The 22166-nt window shown below is 45.0% G+C and overlaps 1 protein-coding gene across 9 annotated transcripts in view; it reads right to left on the bottom strand.

Moving 5' to 3' along the window:
* The window catches only part of PLEKHA7 (pleckstrin homology domain containing A7), a 228872-nt gene that overhangs the window by 45801 nt on the left and 160905 nt on the right, over window positions 1–22166 (bottom strand). For all 9 annotated transcript variants that reach the window (XM_024975785.2, XM_024975786.2, XM_024975788.2 and 6 more), the window contains 2 exons: window positions 18857–19020; window positions 4833–5300 (listed from right to left, as the gene is read on the bottom strand). In XM_024975785.2, the coding sequence (XP_024831553.2) occupies window positions 4833–5300; window positions 18857–19020 (632 nt within the window). The remainder of the gene's footprint in view (window positions 1–4832; window positions 5301–18856; window positions 19021–22166) is intronic.

Raw genomic sequence — 22166 nt, 5'->3', positions numbered from 1 at the left:
GCCTCCTACCCAAAATATGACCACTTCATACTTGACCGTGTTCTTTCCAGACTTTTCTCCACTTAACTATCTTCTATGTGGCCACCAGAGCAAGGAGTTAACTGAATACGGTTGTCAAAGATAATACAAGGGTGGGGAAACCGGGACACTTTGGTCGGGGGTATAAACTGAAATAACACTGTTGAAGGTCAATTTGGTAAAATCAATCAAAATCAAAATCACATATATCCTCTGACTTAGTCATTCTATTTCAAGCAATCTGTTCTCCAAGTATACCTGCACTTATTTGTAAAGACAACTGGCCATGGACATTGACTTCAGCATGGTTTGTAATAATAGCAAATGTTAACAATCAACCTAATCTTTCATCAACAGAGAAATGGTATAAAGATCACTGAAGATGAATATGATGCAATATTCTGTACCATTTCAAATTAATAATCTAAGTCTATATGTCTGATATGGAAGGTGAGCCAAGATATATTAAAATATCTGTATATTCATTGGCATATTAAGTGAAACAAAGCGAGATGAAGAACATGGATTTTTGTTTTTAACACAGTGGTTGGTGGTCAGGGAGTAGATCTAGGTTTCTGAAGTAAAATAGAAGGGCACTTATTTTTAAGTATTTACCCACTGTTATTATTTTGATTTTTTACCTTATTAGTAAATTACTGACTATTTGAGGGCCCTGCATAAAGGGAGATTTACACATCTAGCTCTGAGTTTGGTAATAAATTAGTAATGAGTACAGAGAAAACTATGGTCCAGCAGTGAATATTTATAGTTTACATTATGTAACTATGTAAAAATTGACTAATGCTCTAAATAAAAATGACAACTATATTATAAAGCTGGAATAAGAGTAAGTGTGTTTTTGGAAAGGAAAAGCACAGAGGGGAATAAGCACCTTAAATCGTTATTTTCTAGAGTAGACTGTCAATAGCTAACTAAAACTGAAAATCAAGAAACCAAGCAGTACAAATATCTTATTTGGAAATACAGAAACAAATACTGAAAACTACGAAAAGAAACTTGACTGTGTAGTCTCATTTTGGATGGTAGTACATCAGAATCCCCTGGGAAATTTCTTCACCATGTACATGGGTATGCTGTGTTACAACTGGGAATAGGTAAGGAGTACACTTCAGTTCAGTCGCTCAGTTGTGTCCGACTCTTTGCGACCCCATGAATCACAGCACGCCAGGCCTCCCTGTCTATCACCAACTCCCGGAGTTCACCCAGACTCACATCCATCGAGTCAATGATGCCATCCAGCCATCTCATCCTCTGTCATCCCCTTCTCCTCCTGCTCCCAATCCCTCCCAGCATCAGAGTCTTTTCCAATAAGTCAACTCTTTGCATGAGGTGGCCAAAGTACTGGAGTTTCAGCTTTAGCATCAGTCCTTCCAAAGAAATCCCAGGGCTGATCTCCTTCAGAATGGACTGGCTGGATCTCCTCGCAGTCCAAGGGACTCTCAAGAGTCTTCTCCAACACCACAGTTCAAAAGCATCAATTCTTCAGCGCTCAGCCTTCTTCACAGTCCAACTCTCACATCCATACATGACCACAGGAAAAACCATAGCCTTGACTAGACGGACCTTTGTTGGCAAAGTAATGTCTCTGCTTTTTAATATGCTATCTAGGTTGGTCATAACTTTCCTTCCAAGGAGTAAGCATCTTTAATTTCATGGCTGCAGTCACCATCTGCAGTGATTTTGGAGCCCAAAAATTAAGTCTGACACTGTTTCCAATGTTTCCCCATCTATTTTCCATGAAGTGATGGGACCAGATGCCATGATCTTCGTTTTCTGAATGTTGAGCTTTAAGCCAACTTTTTCACTCTCCACTTTCACTTTCATCAAGAGGCTTTTTAGTTCCTCTTCACTCTCTGCCATAAGGGTGGTGTCATCTGCATATCTGAGGTTATTGATATTTCTCCTGGCAATCTTGATTCCAGCTTGTGTTTCTACCAGTCCAGCATTTCTCATGATGTACTCTGCATAGAAGTTAAATAAACAGGGTGACAATATACAGACTTGACGTACTCCTTTTCCTATTTGGAACCAGTCTGTTGTTCCATGTCCAGTTCTAACTGTTGCTTCCTGACCTGCATACAAATTTCTCAAGAGGCAGGTCAGGTGGTCTGGTATTCCCATCTTTTTCAGAATTTTCCACAGTTTATTGTGATTCATACAGTCAAAGGCTTTGGCATAGTCAATAAAGCAGAAATACATGTTTTTCTGGAACTCTCTTGCTTTTTCCAGCAGATGTTGGCAATTTGATCTCTGGTTCCTCTGCCTTTTCTAAAACCAGCTTGAACATCAGGAAGTTCATGGTTCATGTATTGCTGAAGCCTGGCTTGGAGAATTTTGAGCATTATTTTACTAGTGTGTGAGATGAGTGCAATTGTGCAGTAGTTTGAGCATTCTTTGGCATTGCCTTTCTTTGGGATTGGAATGAAAACTGACCTTTTCCAGTCCTGTGGCCACTGCTGAGTTTTCCAAATTTGCTGGCATATTGAGTGTAGCACGTTCACAGCATCATCTTTCAGGATTTGAAAGAGCTACCTAACCTCAAAATTACGTAATTAGATTAGATTAAATTAGATTACCTAGTCTTGAAATTCTCCCCAGCTATCCTGATTCCTCTTCCCTGACAATACCCTTCAAACCACTGTCCTAATATTAAAAGCTATCATGCCACACTCCATTTTAAGTCCATCAGTGGCTTTCACCAGCCTTCAAGATTAAATCCAGACTCTTCATTCAGGCTTATCAGGGCCAAATCCATGCCCCTCCTCTCTGCTTCTACTTCTGATTTCTCTTGCTTTTACCTGCCCTAGTCAGCCCCATACTGATTTCAGTTTCTAAGAGATGTTATGTATAAGAGGAAACAGCTAACTTACCATGAGTAGCTTCTGTCTGACACACCATTTCCTCTGTTGGATCTCACTTCTGTTGTAACACAACGTGCTGGGATACTACCTATGCACTCAGGGCTCCCCATCAACATGTCCAACCAGATGCCAAACCTCCACACCACAATCCACATCCACCTGCCTCCCAGACGTCTGGCCCACTGGAGATCTAATAGGTTCTCAAATTTAAACGTTTAAAATGGAAATCCTGATTTGCCCCCCGAAACTTGTTCCTAAGACTTGCCCATCTCAGCAACCACTCAGAACAAATTTTGTTCAATTCAAAATTTGAGGGATCATCCTTGTTCCTCCCTTTCTCTTATTCTGCACATCCAATTCATGGACAGGCTTTTCTGTCTCAACCTTCAAAATGTACCTCAAATTTATTTCTTTCTGTTTCCACTTTCACCAGGCTATCACCATACTGGACTACTGCAACAGCCTGTTCCCTAGGCTCTGATCTACTTTGTGAATCAGATCATACCATTTACCTGTTCACAACATTCCAGCAGCTCCCCCTATTGCTCTTTCAAATAAAATCCAAATTCCTTACCTTGGAGTAGCAGAACCTGCACGATACAACCCCTGCTAGTTTCCAATCTCACTCAGCAACAAAGTCACTCAGAACTACCTCCTAGGGGGTCTACCAAGCCTGGCACCAAGAACAGCAGCTTTCCCCTTACGTGTCCTAGGGCAGTAGCTGTTTTCAATAAGACACAAAATCTGATCAAACAGAACTGACACCTGGTCTGTGTCAGGAGGGAACTGGACAGTGTCCTCATCTGACCCACAACAAGGTCTACCAACTGCTCAGGGAGCTTCCATTGTGAGTTCTTCACCATTTAACCTCACAACAGACCACCTGGATCAGATTACAGACTTTTTGCTGCTGCTAAGTCACTTCAGTTGTGTCCGACTCTGTGCGACCCCACAGATGGCAGCCCACAAGGCTCCCCCGTCCCCAGGATTCTCCAGGCAAGAACACTGGAGTGGGTTGCCATTTCCTTCTGCAATGCATGAAAGTGAAAAGTGAAAGTGAAGTCGCTCGGTCGCGTCCGACTCTAGTGACCCTATGGACTGCAGCCTACCAGGCTCCTCCGTCCATGGGATTTTCAAGGCAAGAGTACTGGAGTGGGGTGCCATTGCTTTCTCTGCAGACTTTCTGAACGGACCACAACTTTGCTGTCTTGTCTCCAGTCCAAGGCTTGTTTTAGAAGCCTTAGGATGGTGACGGGGACCTGCTGTCTTCACAGTTTAGACAGCACACAGCGGCTTCTAAGGACACTGGGAAAGCTGAGTGACCCTGAATGCTACACGTTCAGAAACGTGTCCTAACGAATCTAAAATTATAAAATACAGACAGTGCTTTGCAAATAGCAAGCAATGTCTTCCCTCTAAATAATTAAAACCACTTCTTGAAGAAATGGGTATAATAAAGCCGAATGTCAACAGTGCCTGAGCACTTCCCTATGCCTGGAATTAAAAAGGGATCTCTATTTACTCTTAATTGCTACAACTATATCCCAGATGCAGAGAAGTAGCGAAGTAAGAGGAGAAGACCAACTACTATCTATAAGCTGACAGTCTCAAGGCATGCTCCCCGGGGCATGGGGAACCCCCACTCTGTATATAATCTCGAGTGAGCTTGGCAGGCTCATGGACAGACTCTGAACTCTGTGTTTGCCACTAATCTTTGTGCCACAGGCAAGTTCCCTACTCCTCCAAGCCCCAGTTTCTGTTTATAAATTGAGGCTCTTACCTTTCCTTGCAAGGTTGTTGCAGGGATTTATGAAGATAATGGGATAAAGAGTTTAAGGCCAGCCTGTACCCAGCCTGTGCTAGGGAAATGATAGCTACTGTTACAACGTCATTACGCTCACTAGCAGCAGTGATCCTGAAGCTGTTACTGACCTCCTGCCGTCCCCTTTCTGGGCCTTTGCCCACTGCTCCACTTGGGCCAGGCTACTCTTCCTCTGGCTGTGCTTCTCTGGGTTGGTCCTGGAAGGGAAGGCCCGCTGGTACCCAGCAGTCCCATTCTGCTCTCCCGGGCCAGACGTGACGGGCAGCACTCCGTTCCTCTCTGCCCGCTGGGGCTGAGCCTGCTGGCCTCTTGGGCCGCTGGGTAAATCCACGAACAAGGCATCCTCTTCGACTTGTGAGTATGGGGACCTGGCCTTGTTCCTGTCCCGCTTGCCCTCCAGTGGGTCCCTGGAGCGGTACCGGTCTTCCTCCTGCTCCCGCCTCTCGAATCCAAAGGAATCCTCGTGGCTGCGGTGAGGACAATCCCTCGCATGTCCGGGTCCCACACGGCCACACTCTCGACAGGACTCTGTGTGGTTGGCCTGGGGGACCGCCTGCCGCTCCACCTTCTCCGTGTCCCTGCAATGACAACAGCATGTTCAGTCCAGCCCAGACTGGAACCCCTAGCCAAGACTTGCCAAAGAACACACTTTACACTCCAATTACCTCCAGGCCTTTGCATGGGCTCTTCCCTCTGCTTGGAGCCCCTTTCGTGCCTACTCCCTTATGCTGCTGGCCTAACTTCTACTCCTCTGGGATCTGGCTTAAATGTCACCTCCTCCAGGAAGCCACCCTACACACAGTCCCAGTCTAGATCAGGATCTTAGCTGACTGCACTGTCAAACTAATCACACTGGACTATAACTGCGTGTTTACTCATCTAGTGCCCAAGTAGACTACGAGTTTCTTCAGGCCTGAGGCCCAGCTGGCCAGTCATCATATGCCCAGAACTTCCACATAATGATGGTACAGAATAGCAGCTCTATAAACTACTGAACAAATAAATGGCCTGTCTGTCTGGGGCAGGTTAGCTTGGATAGAAAGTTCCTGAGTCCAGGGTCTCCCCCGCTGGCATCTAGCATAGCCCAAAATACAATGAGCAGCATAATTAACAGTCATCCAAGATGTTGAGTGAAGAGTCAGCACGGCAATCTCTCGATATGACCACTTAGCTATCTTGTCAAGGAACTGCTCAAACAGGAATGTAAGAACATGGACATAACAATTTTCTGAAGCATCATTAGTCAGATTTCAGAGATAAGGAAACTGAGGCACAGAAAAGATAAATGATTTGCCCAAGACCATCCTGCTGGGAAAAAGAGGCACCAGGGCTTAATTCCAGGCAGAATGCAGAGTCCAAGGACTGGGGCCACCACTCTCTACAGCCTCTCCATCTGTTTGTCTATGATCTGACACACATGCAGACCTGGAAACTATAGAGAAGGGGGTAGCGGTGACAGGTGAGGATGTGCGCTGAGGCTAAAGAGCTTCCAGGGCATAGAGAAGAGAGCCTCTTTCATGGCCCATCTCCCACTGGAAGCTGCCTCTCTCCCTACTCCTTGAGTCCAAGTTGTATCTGCATCCTCATTACTTGGTACTGGGGACACAGCAGCAGCTCCATATGCTTAGCAGAATTTAGACTGAGGAGGCAGGGGAACACACTCCAGCCTAGCTCAAAAGGACCAGAAAAATTACCATGGACCCTTGGAGAGGCAGCCAGTTGACTTATACTCCTTGGTAAAAAGGTCCTGGCCTTGACGTCCATCATTTCTTGAAATGGCCAAGGCTGAGGGTTCAACAGAAGAATGAACATCAGAGGTGCTGCTGCATTTACATCTCAATGGCCAGACCTCAGGTGTCCTTGCAACAACCTCAGAGCTTCAACTACCAATAATCAGCACAGATTCAAGGCAGAATCCATCCAGTCAGGGAGCTGGTTAAAATGTCAATATAAAGTGAAAATACCACCCCTAACACAGGTCTACTTCTTCATGTGTGCTGGCCTGTCAGCCTTAACACAGGTATGGAAGCTGAGAAAAGCAATCTCATATCTCATGTCTGTGCACTACTCCTGTGTGCTGTGTGTGCTCAGTCATGTTTGATGTTCTGTGACCCCATGGACTGTAGACCACCAGGCTCCTCTGTCCATGGAATTTTCCAGGCAAGAATACTGGAGTGGGTTGCTATTTCCACCCCAGATGATCTTCCCAACCCAAAGATTGAACCCACATCTCCTGCAATTGGTAGGCAGATTCTTTAACACTGCACCACTTGGGAAGCCCATGTACTCATTACTTTTCCATGAAAGCCCAAAGCTTTTGGGGGGAAAAAAAAGCTTCTTTGGACTTCCTCTATCCATCACTGGGAGACATCTTTCCCCATCTCCGACCCCTTCTGCTAACACAGTTTGAATTTCACTTGGGGATCATCCTATCCCACTCTCAGTACCTGTAGTTTAGGTCCTGCTGACTCTACCGGTCCCTTTCAACCTGAGGCTCCAAGTCTCAGTGACTGGCTCTCAGGCTGACAGGTCACCCAATCCAGGCCATTCAGAGCTAGTTCTGGGACTTTGGTTGGAGCTGGTCTTGAGCTGCTGCAACTACATAGGAAACAGCTATCTGAGAATGAGGCTTCCCAGGTGGTGCTAGTGGTAAAGCGTGCCTGCCAATGCAGGAGATGTAAGAGACATGAGTTCAATCCCTGGATCAGGAAGATCCTGGTGGAAGAGCGCATGGCAAGCCACTCCAGTATTCTTGCCTGGAGAATCCCACAAACAGAGGAGCCTGGAAGGCTACAGTCCACAGGGAAGCAGAGTCAGACACAACCGAAGCAACTTAGGCACACACACATCTGAGAATGAAAGCAGATGGAGAGAAATAGAATCTTAAAGACTTGTCCTGAACTCCTAGATTTAGCCATACCTAAACCAGATATCGGAGAAGGCAATGGCACCCCACTCCAGTACTCTTGCCTGGAAAATCCCATAGATGGAGGAGCCTGGTAGGCTGCAGTCCATGGGGTCGCAAAGAGTCAGACACGACTGAGTGACTTCACTTTCACTTTTCACTTTCATGCATTGGAGAAGGAAATGGCAACCCACTCCAGTGTTCTTGCCTGGAGAATCCCAGGGACGGGGGAGCCGGGTGGGCTGCCGTCTATGGGGTCGCACAGAGTCGGACACGACTGAAGCGACTACGCAGCAGCAGCAGCAAACCAGATATATCCTTGGACTTTTTGGTTGTACATTAATAAATGTTTCTCACTTAAGCTAGTCTGAGTTTGGGCTCTGTTACTCACAGTAGAAGGAGTCCTATTACATCATTTTATATTGACATATTTAGATGGTGACTTTTAAGAACCTTTCCATTCCTAAAGTATGGTGGGTCTATAACCTCTAGTAGAAGAAACACGTGAAATATTCAAGGGCCCACACTTTTAAGAAAAAGTAATTTTTTTCTTTTTTGGCTGTGCCATGTGGCTTTGTGGGATCTTAGTTCCCTGACCAAGGATTGAACCCGAGCCTTGAGCAGTAAAGCATGGAGTCCTATCCTTTGGACAGCCAGGGAATTTTCAGAAAAAGTAATTCTTACTGGAAGTTTTTAAAGGGACAACTCTGTTCTACAAAGTACACTTCATAAATTTTAACTTTCTCTTTCTTTTCACACCTTGTCATAAAAGTGAAAGAAATATGCTTTCACTGTGAAAGTGAAACACTGCAAACAAATATGCAGTGAAACAAATATGCACTGAAATGGAAGACACTGATTGAAGGGAAAAGAGGGTTTCTTCAACTGACAGACGAATGCATAAAGATGTAGTACACATACACAATGCAATATTACTCAGCCATTAAAAAGAATGAAATAATGCCATTTGCAATAACATGGATGGACCTAGAGATAATCATACAAGTGAAGTAATTCAAAAAGAGAAAGATGAACACCACATGATATCACTTACATGTGGAATCTAAAATATGACACAAATGAATCTGTCTATGAAACAGACCCACAGACACAGAACAGATTTACGGTTGTGGGGGTGGGGAGTGGCAGGAGGGAAGGGTGTGATGGATTGGGAGTTTGGGATTAACAGATGCAAACTATTACACTATTACATATAGAATGGATAAACAATGAGGTCCTACTGAATAGCATAGGGAATTATATACAGAAACCTCTGATAAACCATAATTGAAAAGATTATGAAAAAGAATATGTATATATATGTGTGTGTATATATATGCATGTATATATATGTGTGTGTGTGTATACATATATAAAACTGAATAACTTTCCTATACAGCAGAAATTAACACATTGTAAATCAACTATTTCAATAAAATAAATTTTAAATTAAAAAGGAGAGGATTTCTTCAACTTCAGAACCCAGGGGTTATGGATACAATATCTTAGCCCAACCAACTGTAATGAGGATTTTTCTTTCAACCTCCATGTCTTTACTGAGAACCTATACATTCCCACTGAGGCGAGCACTTAGGGATATAGTATAGAAAATAGCCTCTGCTACCAGAGCCAGACAACCCTAAAGCCTGATTTAATCACAGTAACCACATTTAATGCTGTTCTCTTGAGCGATCCCAAATCATGGAGTTTGCCAGTCTTTTCTAACCTTGGAGTTAACTTATAACTATAAATCTTAATCCTTACTGTCTGTGTATATATATGATTGTATACATCCCAACACATGCTAATATGTCCTAAAAATAAAGTTAACTGAGAAAGATAAAACTTTTTTCTCAGATAAACTTTTTTCTCAGATTGACACCAGCATTTACTGCAAAACAAACCCTAATAGGGTGCCTAAAAGAATGGGAGTCTGCTTGCCACCCGGCCCTAAGACTTGGGGTTATGAACAACAGCTCCTGTTTCCACAGCTGTTGGGCCTTACCCAAGAGAAGATATGTGCCTTTGTGTCCAAAATAGTCAGTCTATGGCTACAGGTAAAAAAAGTGAAGGGAAGGTTCCCGACTCCCCCACCTTACCTGACTTAAACATTTAACTTACTAAGTTACAGGATTTAAGGCAAAAGTGTTTTTTGGTCTTCTCCCTGTCTCTTTGAATTCCCTGCAATGTAACACATGACCTCTCAAATCAGGAGACCTGTCACACAATACATCTGCAGTGCTCAATTTAGCACAGTGGTGGGGAAAGAAGGACGTACCCCTCGGCTGTCAGTGGCCGTGTCATTCAGAGAAGGGGCCATGCACGGCATTGATGTTCAGCTAAGACGACAACAGCCCTCCCTGTGCAGGTCGTTACTGCTGATGCGAGTACCTGGTGTCGCTGGCTATTTAAAAACACAAGGAATTCCTGACATTTGGTGATCACTGTGGCCACATGTGTCACTTTCCAAGCATGACTAACCCAGACTGCGTAGGATTAGTGCCAGGCAGACCTGGATTCAACAGCTGGCTCCAGCCCATAGCAGCTGAGTGACCTTGGGCAACTCCCTGACCTCTCTGGTCTCAGGTTCCTCATCTGCAAAATGGGGACAACAACCCCTACCTCCTTGGGTTCTTATGAGGAATAAAGGAGACGATGCACAGAAAGAGCACTACGCTGGGTCTGGCACCTAAAGTGCGTGTGTTAGTTGCTCAGTCATGTCTGACTCTCTGTGACCCCATGGAATGCATCCTGCCAGGCTCCTCCATCCATGGAACGGCATTCTCCAGGCGGGAATACTGGAGTGGGATGCCATTTCTTCTCCAGGGGATCTTCCTGACCCAGGGATCGAACTCAGATCTCCCACTTTGCAGGCAGATTCTTTACTGTCTGAGCCACCAGGGAAGCCATCATCAAATATAAATGTACTAGCTTCCAACATATTTTCCTTCCTTGCCCCCATTTTTTCAAAGCAGCAATGTACCCAACAAAAAACTCACATTTCCTAACCTCCCTTGGAGCTGGGGATGATCATATAACATAAATCTGGCCAATAAGATGTATGCAGAAATTGTTGGATGGGTCTCCCAGAAAAGCCTTTAAAAGAAAGAACACTTACCTGGCTTGACTAACCTTTCCCTTATTCCCGCCTAGAACCTAGACTGGAATGCAAGGTGACAAAAATGCAGATGAAAGCCACCTATCAAAACCTGGGTAGAAAGTGAGAAAGAGCCCAGGTCCCTGACAGCATCATGGAGCTACTATATGAGTCAGAACTAACTAACTGTGCATTCCTGTTAGTGAGAAAACTAAAACCCAATTTGATTACACGGCTCTAAGTTGAGTTGTTCTATCACAGGCAACCAAACATAATCCCTGATACAAGGGGCTGAGCCCTGCCCCGGCCATTTTCAGCACGTGACAGCAACATTTTATGTCTGCTTAGAGAAAATCCTTGCTTTCCCCTGCAAGTGGGAAGAGCACAAATCTCAGGCTGAGGATACTTCTATCTTATTCCTGTCCTTCACAAGAACTCAGAAGTTAACAGATCATACCAAGCAGTTGACACTATTATTTTATTCTGCTTCCAAACCCTTTATTTCACCAGGAAATAAGGAATAATATTTACTTCTTTCTTAATGTTACACAGATACTTCACATACACCGGAAATCTCATGTGAAGACCTGAGCGAGAAAAGGAACCACACACAGCTTGTAGGGACTTAGCTGGACTTCAGTCCTGTTGGCAGACACAGCCCATCTGTCACAGTCCCACTGGAGGATCCCTCCCTGCTCACCATACCTAAATGACCAAACTAACAGCCCAGGAACAAGGGTCAGGCCACTGACATCCTTGGAGTGTTTGTCTCAACATCAGGTGGCAGATGTTCCTGTCCAGCTACTGAATAGCACAGGGAACTCTGCTCAGTGTTATGTGGCAGCCTGGATGGGAGGGAGTTTGGGGAGAATAGATTCGTGTATATGTATGGCTGAGTCCCTGCACTGTTCACCTGAAATTATCACAACAATGTTAATCAGCTCTACCCAATACAAAATAAAAAAGTTTAAAGTTTGGGGAAAAAAAAAATTCTGTCCTGGAAAACCAGCTCAGCCAGTGTCAACAGATGCCAAGTCCTGAGCACTGACCCCAAAGCTCAGGAGGACAGTGGGCTCAAAAGCTGAAACCCACCCTGTGCAGTCCACAGCCTTGTATAAAAGGCTGAAGCAAATGGGTCCAGAGTCTCTAGGAAGCCCACAGGCAGGCTGGCTCACTTGAATTAGTTCCTAAATTTGATGACAGAAACGTCTGGAGAAAAATGGAGACAGAAGTTGGTTTCTTCTTTTCCCAGACTTAACTAGGGCAGTTCCCCTGGGATGGGAGAAGATAGCTGGCTACCTTTCAGGCTCTGCCGTAAATAAACAATAGGTGGGTCTGTCCTCCCCCAGAGAAGAGTGAGGCTGAAGGACAAATGAAACACCACACTGCCAAGCTCAGGCCGTCACTCCTCTCAGCAGTGGCGACTGGCAAAGTCCCTCGTGAAGTTTTAAGGACCTGACAAACCAGACAAAGGAGAAAGGAAAGATGTACAATGGCCGCCAGCTCTCCTCACTTTGTTCACTCCTGCCTGGAGAATCCTTTCCTCTTCCTCTACCTGGGTGAGTAACGCTCAATTACCACAGCCCGACCTGAGCCAGTCTGGAGTTCTGGCACGCACCGAGCTCACTCACTTTCAGTCTGTCTATGGCAGTTCCAGTCTGGGTCACTCATTTTTTGTGGCCAATGTTTGGCTGTTTTATGCTGGGTCCTACTGTGTGCCAGGAACCCAGCACAGACCATCTCTAACCCCTAGAGCAATCTTGCAAGGTCAGGACTGTCAAGCCCAGAGAGGCTGAGGGCACTCACATGAGCACCAGCTTACTGAAAATATATTGTCTCTACTGAAGGATAGGGATTATGGGGAGCACTTACTAATTGTAAAACCCTGAGCGAAAGGACTTTAAATATTATCTCTTATCATCACACCAAGCTAGAAATATTATTCTTTTATTATAGGTAATGAACACGAAGCTCAGAGTGGTAAAGCAACTTGCCCTGATCATGCAACCAGTGACATGAAAGTTGCTCAGTTGTGTCCGACTCTTTGTGACCCCATGGACTGTAGCCTGCCAGGTTCCTCTGTCCATGGAATTCTCCAGGAAAGAATACTGGAATGGATAGCCGTTCCCTTCTCCAGGGGATCTCCCCAACCCAAAGATTGAACCCGGTCTCGCACATTGCAGGTGGATTCTTTACTGTCTGAGCTACCAGGGAAGCTCAACCAGTGAAATAAGCAGGACTCAAATTCCATCTGATCCAACTCCTTAGCCCTGTACTGGGGTTGAAAGCATGTCTATAAGTTACTTCTGTCAAGGGTCCAAGGAGCTTGTCCAACCTCAGGCATTGTTCTGTCACACTTTAACCAAAGTGGTCAGGGTCTGAAAGGCCAAAGATTCCATTCTCTGAATAGAGTGGAGAGAGCCAGAAACGTGTGGGCCACTTCTGAGCAGATCAGTCTGCTGATCCCCACAACCAGTCCCACAACAGTGCTCAGCCTGCTCTCAGACACCCCAAATCCCTATTTGAACATCTCTCAGGGAGAAGTTTCATTCATCGACCTAACCACTCACCTGTCCAGCCAGCCAAACATCCATGCACCGTCCTTTAACTGACTATGTGCCAGGCACCATTCTCACTTCTAAGGAACTTACAGTCTAGCGGGGGTGACAAAGAGAAAGCAGGCCAACATAACTTTAGCATGAAAGTTCTCTGCATGAGGAACGACACAGTGCTATAAGCAGAAGCATCTAACATACTGAGAGTCAAAGAAGAAAGAAATACAAGTAAGCTAGGCCCTGAAGGATGTGCTGAGTGGTCCTAGTAAGGGTGAGGGCCAGGGGAGCAGATGGGCAAGGCCTAGAGGACTTACAGGGAACAGACCCAGCCAGGGATCAAAAGCCATACTAAGGAGATTGGATTTTATTCTAACAGTGACTGGACTATAAGCTCTCTCAGTTCCATGATAGGACTATAGTAACACTGAGACCACATAGCTTTGTAGAGACCAGAGAGGTTGGGAAGCTGAAAACAAAGAGGTCAGTTGCCTTCCGATAGGCCCTCCTATCTGAGCTGCTTGTCAGTTCTGTGAACTGTAACAATAAGCTGCCCTCCTTGCTTAGTACTTTAGCTTCTTGGATAGGACAAGACATCCTTAGATAAGAGGGGGAAAAAAGGCAGTTCAACGGAGGAACTTGGAAGACAGATTTCAAGGAGGCTGTAGAGAATAAAAAAACAGAATCCAAAATCTGGCAAGTGGAAGAACATGGAAATGAGGGAGAAGAAATCATGGACAGAAGGAGGGAGAGGGTGGGCTCTGGCCATAGTGCTCAGTGTCCCTGACGGAGAAGGGGTGGGGGCTCAAGAATGCTTGACCATCAAGAGACCCTGAAGCCTGTAGGGAACAAGAGGACAACGGAAGGAAGCACAGCAAGGGTGCTCAGCTCCCTCTGGGGTTAGAGGAACAATGTAGGAAGAGGCTGGAGGAGGGGTCAGTGAGGGGCAGGCTGAGGGACGGTCCTGCAGGAAGCCTGCGTTGCTGAACCACAGCTCACACTGCTAAGGGATGGGCACATCCTGGAGAGGAGGAGAGTATGATGTGCCCACAGGAGATTCATCGTCGTGTAATTCAGAGGATTAACAATGAAACTGGACAGGTGCAAAAAAAGAATGATGCGTTAAAACCTATGGGAGCTAGCATATTGGATATGGAGTATCAGCTATGTCTTAGGCAACATGAGAAGTAAGCACTTTACACATTCATTTCATTTTTACAAAAATTTGATGAGCTAGAAAAATTTGTTTAAAAAGCATACCTAAATTGCACAAGTGACGCAGCTAGAAAGTAGCAGCAGAGCTGCGTTTAAACTCTGGCCTGTCCGACTGCAGAGACTAAACCCTAGGAGGAGACAGTACTTAAGGCAAAAGAAATCGATATAGTAGGAAGTGGCTTGGATACTGGTTGCTTGCACATCATTTATCACATCCCATCAAGTCATTTCCCCTTCCTCTGTCCACAGCCCTAACGTCGCTTAGGAATGCACCCCTACCTCACTCTCAGTCCCTACAGTCAGGTTCTAGAAGTGAAGCATGTATCTCAGGCCTGTGTCAGTCAGCACGTGCACTCCCGGACCATGGTAGGTGACTTGGGGAATCACTGTGACCTAAGCCGGTCTGATCAGAAGAGATCTCAGAGCTTTTGGGTAAGACTCTGGTTCTTTCCTACTGGACTTAACTCAAATGACCTAAGTCTGGGGCTACTGCAGCCATCTAGCCACCAGACCCCAGATCTGCCAGGGACCTCTACACGGAGTTCAGGAATGAATCCAGCCCAGTGGGGAGAGAGATGATGTGCAATGATACTGTCTGAGCCTTGACCACAGCTGTTTTCTAAAGCTGTAGTTATCCTGAACTTTTCAGTGCCATGGATCAATAAACTCCTCCCCTTTTAAGATAAATTTGCATTTTGTTACCTGTAATAAGAAGCCCTACCGTACCACATTCATAAAGAAAGAATCTGCCTATGTGAATAAGAATAGAACCATTTGGGTGAGAATCAAGGAGGGAAAGAAGGAAAAGCTACTGTTGGGACCGCCCACGGAACAGAGCTGGAGGTTTCCAGAGCAGATCACCAACGTGGAGGAGAGGCAAGATGTAGTCTTACATGATGAATACGTCTCACTAACTAAATGTTTGAACATCTTATTCAGAAAAATAGAACATTTAATAAGTCTGAATTCCCTTGGCTGACAGTTTCATCTCTCAGAAAATTAAGAGGAAATGCTACTCTGGTTTTACTGAGTCAGAAGGTAGAACAAGTTTTGTTTATGTTTCTTTAAACAGGGAAGAAACCTTGGGCAAAGATGACCATGGGATTTCAAGAGTTTATTATGAGCATAGCAAGAACACATTTTAAAAGTTCAGAAAAAAGCCAGAGATAATAAAATGGCCTGAGATCTGTAAGGCAGCCCAGTGGAGAAGGGAAGGAGCCTCTCTGAAAGCAAAATCTGAGAGTTAATTACAAAATCCTCTTGTAGGAAAAAGTAAAAAAAAAAAAAAAAAAAACAAAAAAACCCTAACCTTAGCTAGCAAATTCATCCTAAACAGTTCAGGCAGACATCACTTATCAATCACAGCACATTTTCCTGTTAAGCCTGATCTCATTCTCAAGTTATCTTTGAGTGCCCAAGTGCCCAAGTCAGGCACAAGACAACTGGGCAAAGCTGGGCCACAGGAATGAACCTGTCTGACATTGCTGGTGGAAACAAACCAGTGTAACAGCACAGGGAGCATTCAGAGCTCCCATTATGAGAAATGCATCAAGCACAAACCCAGTGGAATGGGCCCACGCGAATGACCGCAAACGGTAAAGTCTAGAAAGAACGGAGATTTGTTTACTTAAAGCAAAGCAAAATAAAACAAAACTTTCTATTTTCTAAGAATTAAAATAAAGGAGGGGAGAACTTAAAAAAAATAATAATAATAAGAGATATCTCTGCTTGGGAAGATGACCACACCACAAATAAAGTTGAATTCTTCAACTTCTGAATTTATTTCCATATCTTCATCAAGGTGAGTGACCTCACCATGAATAAGAGAACAACCTTGGTTCAGAGAGATGGAAGACCAAGATGGCAAGGAAGATGGGAAAAGTCCAGCTGTCAGAACCCCAGGGCCCGAAGGGAACTCAAAGATGGGCTCTAGAAACCTCTCAGACCATCTCTGAGGAATCCAAGAGAACACAGAAAATGCCAGAATGTTACAGACTGACAAACAGTATCCTGACTTTGAAAAGAGGGGGAAAGCAGATTCTCTTAAATAACACAACTGAGAGCCTACAACCAACCCCTGCAAGAGGCCAAGCAGCAGTCCCAACTGGGCCGATTTTAACACGTGGAGGAAAGGAAGCATCGAAGAAAAGCAAGGAACTCACTAGGAAATGCAGAGAATAGGTACCAGCAATTCACTGCAGAGGAATACAAGTGACCAATAAATATAAAAGATCCCCACCACCATGAAAACACACATTAAAATAAACAGATACCATTTATCTACACAGCAGCTCAGCAAAAGCAAAAGACTGATAATATCAACGGTTTGCAAAGATGTGGAGAAATGAGCACTCTCACTAGTGGAACATATTAATACAACTTACTTTAAAGGACAGTTTGGCCGTATTGGTTACAATTTAAGAGCACTGTATATTGACCCAACAATCTGAAAGCCTCACACGTGCAGAGGCTTGTACAAAGCTTTTCATTACACAACTGTGCTGAAAAAGGGAGCACAAAATGAACTACCCAACATGGGGCACATGCTTAACTACACTATGGTACATTAACATTATGAAATACCATACAACAGTCAAAAATAAAGTCAGCCCATATACACTCATACAGAACAACTTTCAAGATCAATATTATTCATGCTACTAAAAAAGCACAAAAAAACCCTCTATATTCCTACAAGAGCATATATGCACATAAGTGAACAGAAAATAGTTTAAAGAGATCCCTGGTAACCTGGTAACAGAGGTAACACTGGGAAGGTGACTAAGGATATTTTTCTTATTGCGTGTGTGTCCCATGGAGGAAGACTTCCCTGGTGGTCCAGTGGCTGAAACTCCACATTCTCAATGCAGGCGACCCAGGTTTGATGCAACTAGGGATTCACATGCAGCAACTAAAGATTCCACATGCCGCAACTAAGACTCAGCACAACCCAAATAAATAGTTTTTGATGAAGAACAAAGACAAGGGAACAGTGAGCTTCCGGGACCAGACTGTGCACTAGGAGTAAGTCGTGTCGAACCTGCCCATTGCCTTCTCCTGCGGTGAAGGTGGAAGTGCCACTGTCACTGAGCAGACTGCCTGCAGGCTAATGGCACAGACTTTCGATTCATTATCATGCACACAACAGAAAAATTCAGGCTGGATGACTCTGCTAGGAAGAGAGGCAAACCTGACTGAATGCCTATAGGCAAGAGCCGCTAATGCAGAGCCCATGGGATAACTGCCAGGACAGTCTTTGTTCTTGTCCTTCCAACATATTCATTCATTCTTTCAGTTTCTCACTTACTCACTCGATAGATATTTGAGAGCTTACTATGTGTCAGGTGTGCAGAAGATTCAAAGACGATAGCCCCTTGAAGCCTAGGATACTGAAAAGTAGACAGAAAAAACCCGGCACAACAAACGCTCAACTTAGGCGCTACGGAAATTCCAAGAGCAGAACCTGACCCCTACCTTGCCTCTTGAGGGAGGCTACTAATTATATCAAAGACCTGTTAGTCTCAGGAAAGAGAATATGAAGCTAGGGAGTACCACTAATACCCCAAATCACAAAAAATTGAGTTGGAAAAGGTGGACAAAATAAAACCACTCATTTGCAATCACTGAGAATCCGGTCTTCAGGTTGCTGGAGGACACTACTCTTACAAGGCCTAAGAGACCTTTGTCAAAGAGGCCTCCAAACAGAGCAAGATGTCCAGTGAAGAAGGGGGTTCATGTCAGGTGAGGGCTGGCTAAAGGCACCCCGACTTTTCCAGGGCTACCCAACCTTCTCCAAGCAACTGACCACTCATGTTCCTTGTCCGTGTGCTCTCAGGGAATCACCCACAGTCAACAGACTCAGGAGCCTCCAGATCCCTGATGGTACCCTGGTTGGCCCACTTGAGAGAAGAGGCAGCTGAAAGACAGTGCCCATATCAGCTCCCAACAGCAAGGTGGTGGGCCGTCGGTGACGCATTTCCAGTTTCAAGATCTTTCCTGCTTGTCCTCTCCCTCCTCCGCAGACGTTGCCCTAAGGTTGTCCTTTCAGCCGCACACAAGAGGAGAAAGACTGAGAAACACACGACCAGGTTCCAAGGCTGGGCATCCCAGCCTTTTCGGTCATTTCACCCTTCCAGTCCTTCCCATTTCTCTGCTTAATGAGGCCAGTGGCCTCGATAATTCCCAGGGGACCTCTCAGCTCTGCTGGCAGTATGTGTTGGCTTTGTAAGCATTCTCCTCCAGGAAGAAGTCACCATTTAAAATTCCAAGAGAGGGCAATACTTAACAGGAGCGAGTGGACGGTGGAATCTGGGTCCCCCTCCCACACAGGCAGCGCTCTGGCAGGGACCCTCCACGGGGACTGACCTCTTCAGTGACGATCGAGACAGCACCTGCGCAGCCTGGTTCATGGCCCGGACCCAAGCATTCATGTCCTCCTGGGTGTCGGCGCTGAAGTAGTAGGTCCTCATGCCGGACTGCTCGGCCTGAGAGCTATTATAGATGAGAGCCCGCATCCCGGTGTGCACAGCCTGGAGACAGAAGACGGAGACCCAGGTCAGAGAGGTTAGTGTGCGTTTCATTTCCAGGAGCAAAAACCAAGAGATGCCCCAGGCCAGTTCTCCCCACTTCCAGACTGAAAGCCCACGCACCACCCAGCTGATTTCCACAGATGGAAAAAAAAGGCTGGGTTCCCGTTCCTTGACACAGACAGGCCCAGCAACAGCTGTGTCTGCTCCCCGCAGCGAAAGCCCTGCAGCTGTACCTGTTTCCTGCTTATCTTACTCCCACTTATGGAAGGGTACACAGTCAATTCAAGGCTTATGTGAGAAAGATTTTTAAAATTTAAAAAAAAAAAACAGCAACAACAACAACAAAACACCTCATTCCAAAGAAGCAGACTCTTGGGAATCCCTGTCTCAGTTCTTCTGAAGCACCTGATGACTGGAATTGATTCAAAACATCTGCTCAATAGCAGATAGCTTGGTGCAGATATTTACTGCACTTCCCTGCTTGGCATGAAATGTGATATGTGCCCATCAAGGAAGCTGCTCTTCTGGCTCTCCAAAGAGGTACGACAAAGTCTGACCAAGCAGTCTAACACCTGACTGAGGACCCTGGCATACCTACTATGTGTCAGGAAGCCTCCAGGTGCTCTCATATGTTCTATAGGTACCAGGAACGACCCCTGAAATGCAACTGGGATGGACCATGAAGAGGTAACACTAGTTTTCCCCTTTGGGCTCTGATAAGCAGGGTCTTTTAAATTTGCAAGGAAAAAGCTCACCAAATCCACAGACCAAGATGATGCGGAAAGAGAAAGATTTACGGAGCGCCTTCTATATATCTTCTGGGTACCTCCGTGCCTTTATCTCATTTTAATCCCAATAGCCTTGAAATGTAGGAACATTCAGAATCCCTTTTATAGATATGTCAAGTAAAGCTCTGAGAAGTGACTTTCCTGGATTTCCAAGCCTAGTCACAGATTCTCACAGCACTTATTACACTCTTGTTTATCATCTCTCTCTTCCTTGCAGAATATAAACTTGATGAGAGCAGGGATTCTGTCTATTTTGTTCACTACTGTATCCCCAGGAACAGTGCCTGGCACACAGTAGGTGCCCAATAAATATTTTTTTGATTGACTGAAAAGCTGGAGTCAGGATTCTAGACACTCACCTAGGAATGTCTATCCAGACATTCCAGACATGTCTCCCAGGGTCTATCCAGAAATGAGTCTGATATAGCTCACTGATCTAATAACCCAGATCTACAATGACAGGCAGATACCATGCAAGGATCAGTCAGAGAAAGCAAAATGAGAGAAGTGGAAACATGTCTAGAAAATGACATGTTTCTGAGATCACCAGTGGTCATGGATGAAACCTCAGACATGAACTATAAGCATTCACTTCTCCTCTCACACTAACAACCATGTCCAAAAATGATATTAAATACAAGTCTGCTTGTGACACTCACAGATCTGAATCCATCCAGCCCAGTGCCAAGGGAGTCCAGGCAAACCTGGCTTGCAACTAAGGGTTCCTACAGTGGCCAGAGCAAATCTGATTTCCTTTCTTGCATGATAAGGACTCACTCACTGTTCTAGGAAGGATCCCTCCTTTTCAGCAAGGTGGAGATGTGGCAATAAGAAGAGAACTAGAAGGGGCTTATGCATGTCTTACCGTGAACTGGCAGAAATTCTTAGAAAAGCTCCCTTGGACAATAACCCATAAGATCTTTGACACCCGCTTCCCAGACTTTCTGCCCAGCCACAGGGGGTTCTGGGGCAGGTATCCACTTGAGTAAGTTAGTGGGATTCATTGAACTATCACTGACTTATAGAGGACTAAACATGAGACACAAGCTGAACCAACCTTAACTTGGGAAGTATAAGGTGTGTCACTGACCACAACTCCTACACAAATGACAGCTCCATGTGATCTGTTTAAAGAACACGACCAGCCCCGTCTACCCTGGCAAAACTAGCTGATGGCTAGTTTCCCTGGAGAAAGCTCTGGATGGGTAATCAACCATTTATGGGGCAGTGATGCCAGAGCTGTGGATGTTCAAATAGAAGTACCAAACCCGCCCACAGGACTTAGGGGAGGCTTCCTGGAGAAGGTAGGCCCTGAACAGACGCCTAAAAGACAAGTAAGAGTTCAGAAAGGGCATTCGAGGTTGTGACTGAAGCTCAAGCAAAGGCCTATGGGCAAGAAATGGAGGAAAGGCATATGAAGAAGGTGTGCTAAAACGTGGCTGGAGAGATAAGCCAGACCTTCTAAACCAAAACTGGGCTCTATCCTGAAGGCAATGGGCAGCCACAGAAGGGTATATGGTGGGAGCATTCTTGAACAGACGTGTAACTGAGGAACAGTGTGGAGGACGGGCTGAAGGCTACAGAGGAGCTCGAGGGCTGAAGCAATGATGGCCAACACTCACTGAGTGCTCACTACGTGCCAGGCATCATTCTGGTGCCTAGTAAGTTAGTTACCACGGGGTGGGGGGTGATGGCAGGCCAGACAGAATAGTGACAGTGGTAGGGGAGAGATGGATCTCAGAGATAAAAAAAGCACAACATTGAAAGGGGGAAAGAGAGCAGCTCCTTCCTGTTCTTTTCTTATCCTGTTAATCCCTAGGCTCGTGCAGACAAAGGCAAGGACTGTGTCTTTTCACTGCTGTATCCCTAGCATCTATATCCTGCCAAGTAGAACAACAGAGCACAATAGAAGTTTGCTGAGTATACATAAGTAAAACACCATGACTTTTGGCTGGCCTTCAGCCAGAATCTAAAGCAGAGAATCTTAACCTTTTTTCTGGCATCTTTTTGATGACTTGGTGAATTCTATGAACTCTTCCTAGAAGGTGTTTTAGTGCACAAATAAGATAAAGGAAATACACTATATTAAAATATAGTTACCAAAATATTTTTAAATGTTGCAATATAGTGATACAGGTGCTTCCTTAATAATGTATCACATAACAAGTCTAGTAGCACATGTAATAATTATTGTAATTTCGAAGTGGTGAAGAGCATAAACAGTATTTCGAGATGTCTGCAACAACTATAAGGTGATATGAAAACATCTCTGGTTTCTATTGGTGATCAAAGGCACGGGTGCTGTCAATACCGACTGTTGTCTGCTTTCTCAATCAAAGGAGATGTTATGCATTAAAA

The sequence above is a fragment of the Bos taurus genome, chromosome 15 (genome assembly GCF_002263795.3).
Source record: "Bos taurus isolate L1 Dominette 01449 registration number 42190680 breed Hereford chromosome 15, ARS-UCD2.0, whole genome shotgun sequence".
NCBI classification, from domain to species: Eukaryota; Metazoa; Chordata; class Mammalia; order Artiodactyla; family Bovidae; genus Bos; species Bos taurus.
This window is presented reverse-complemented; position numbering and strand designations above follow the sequence as displayed.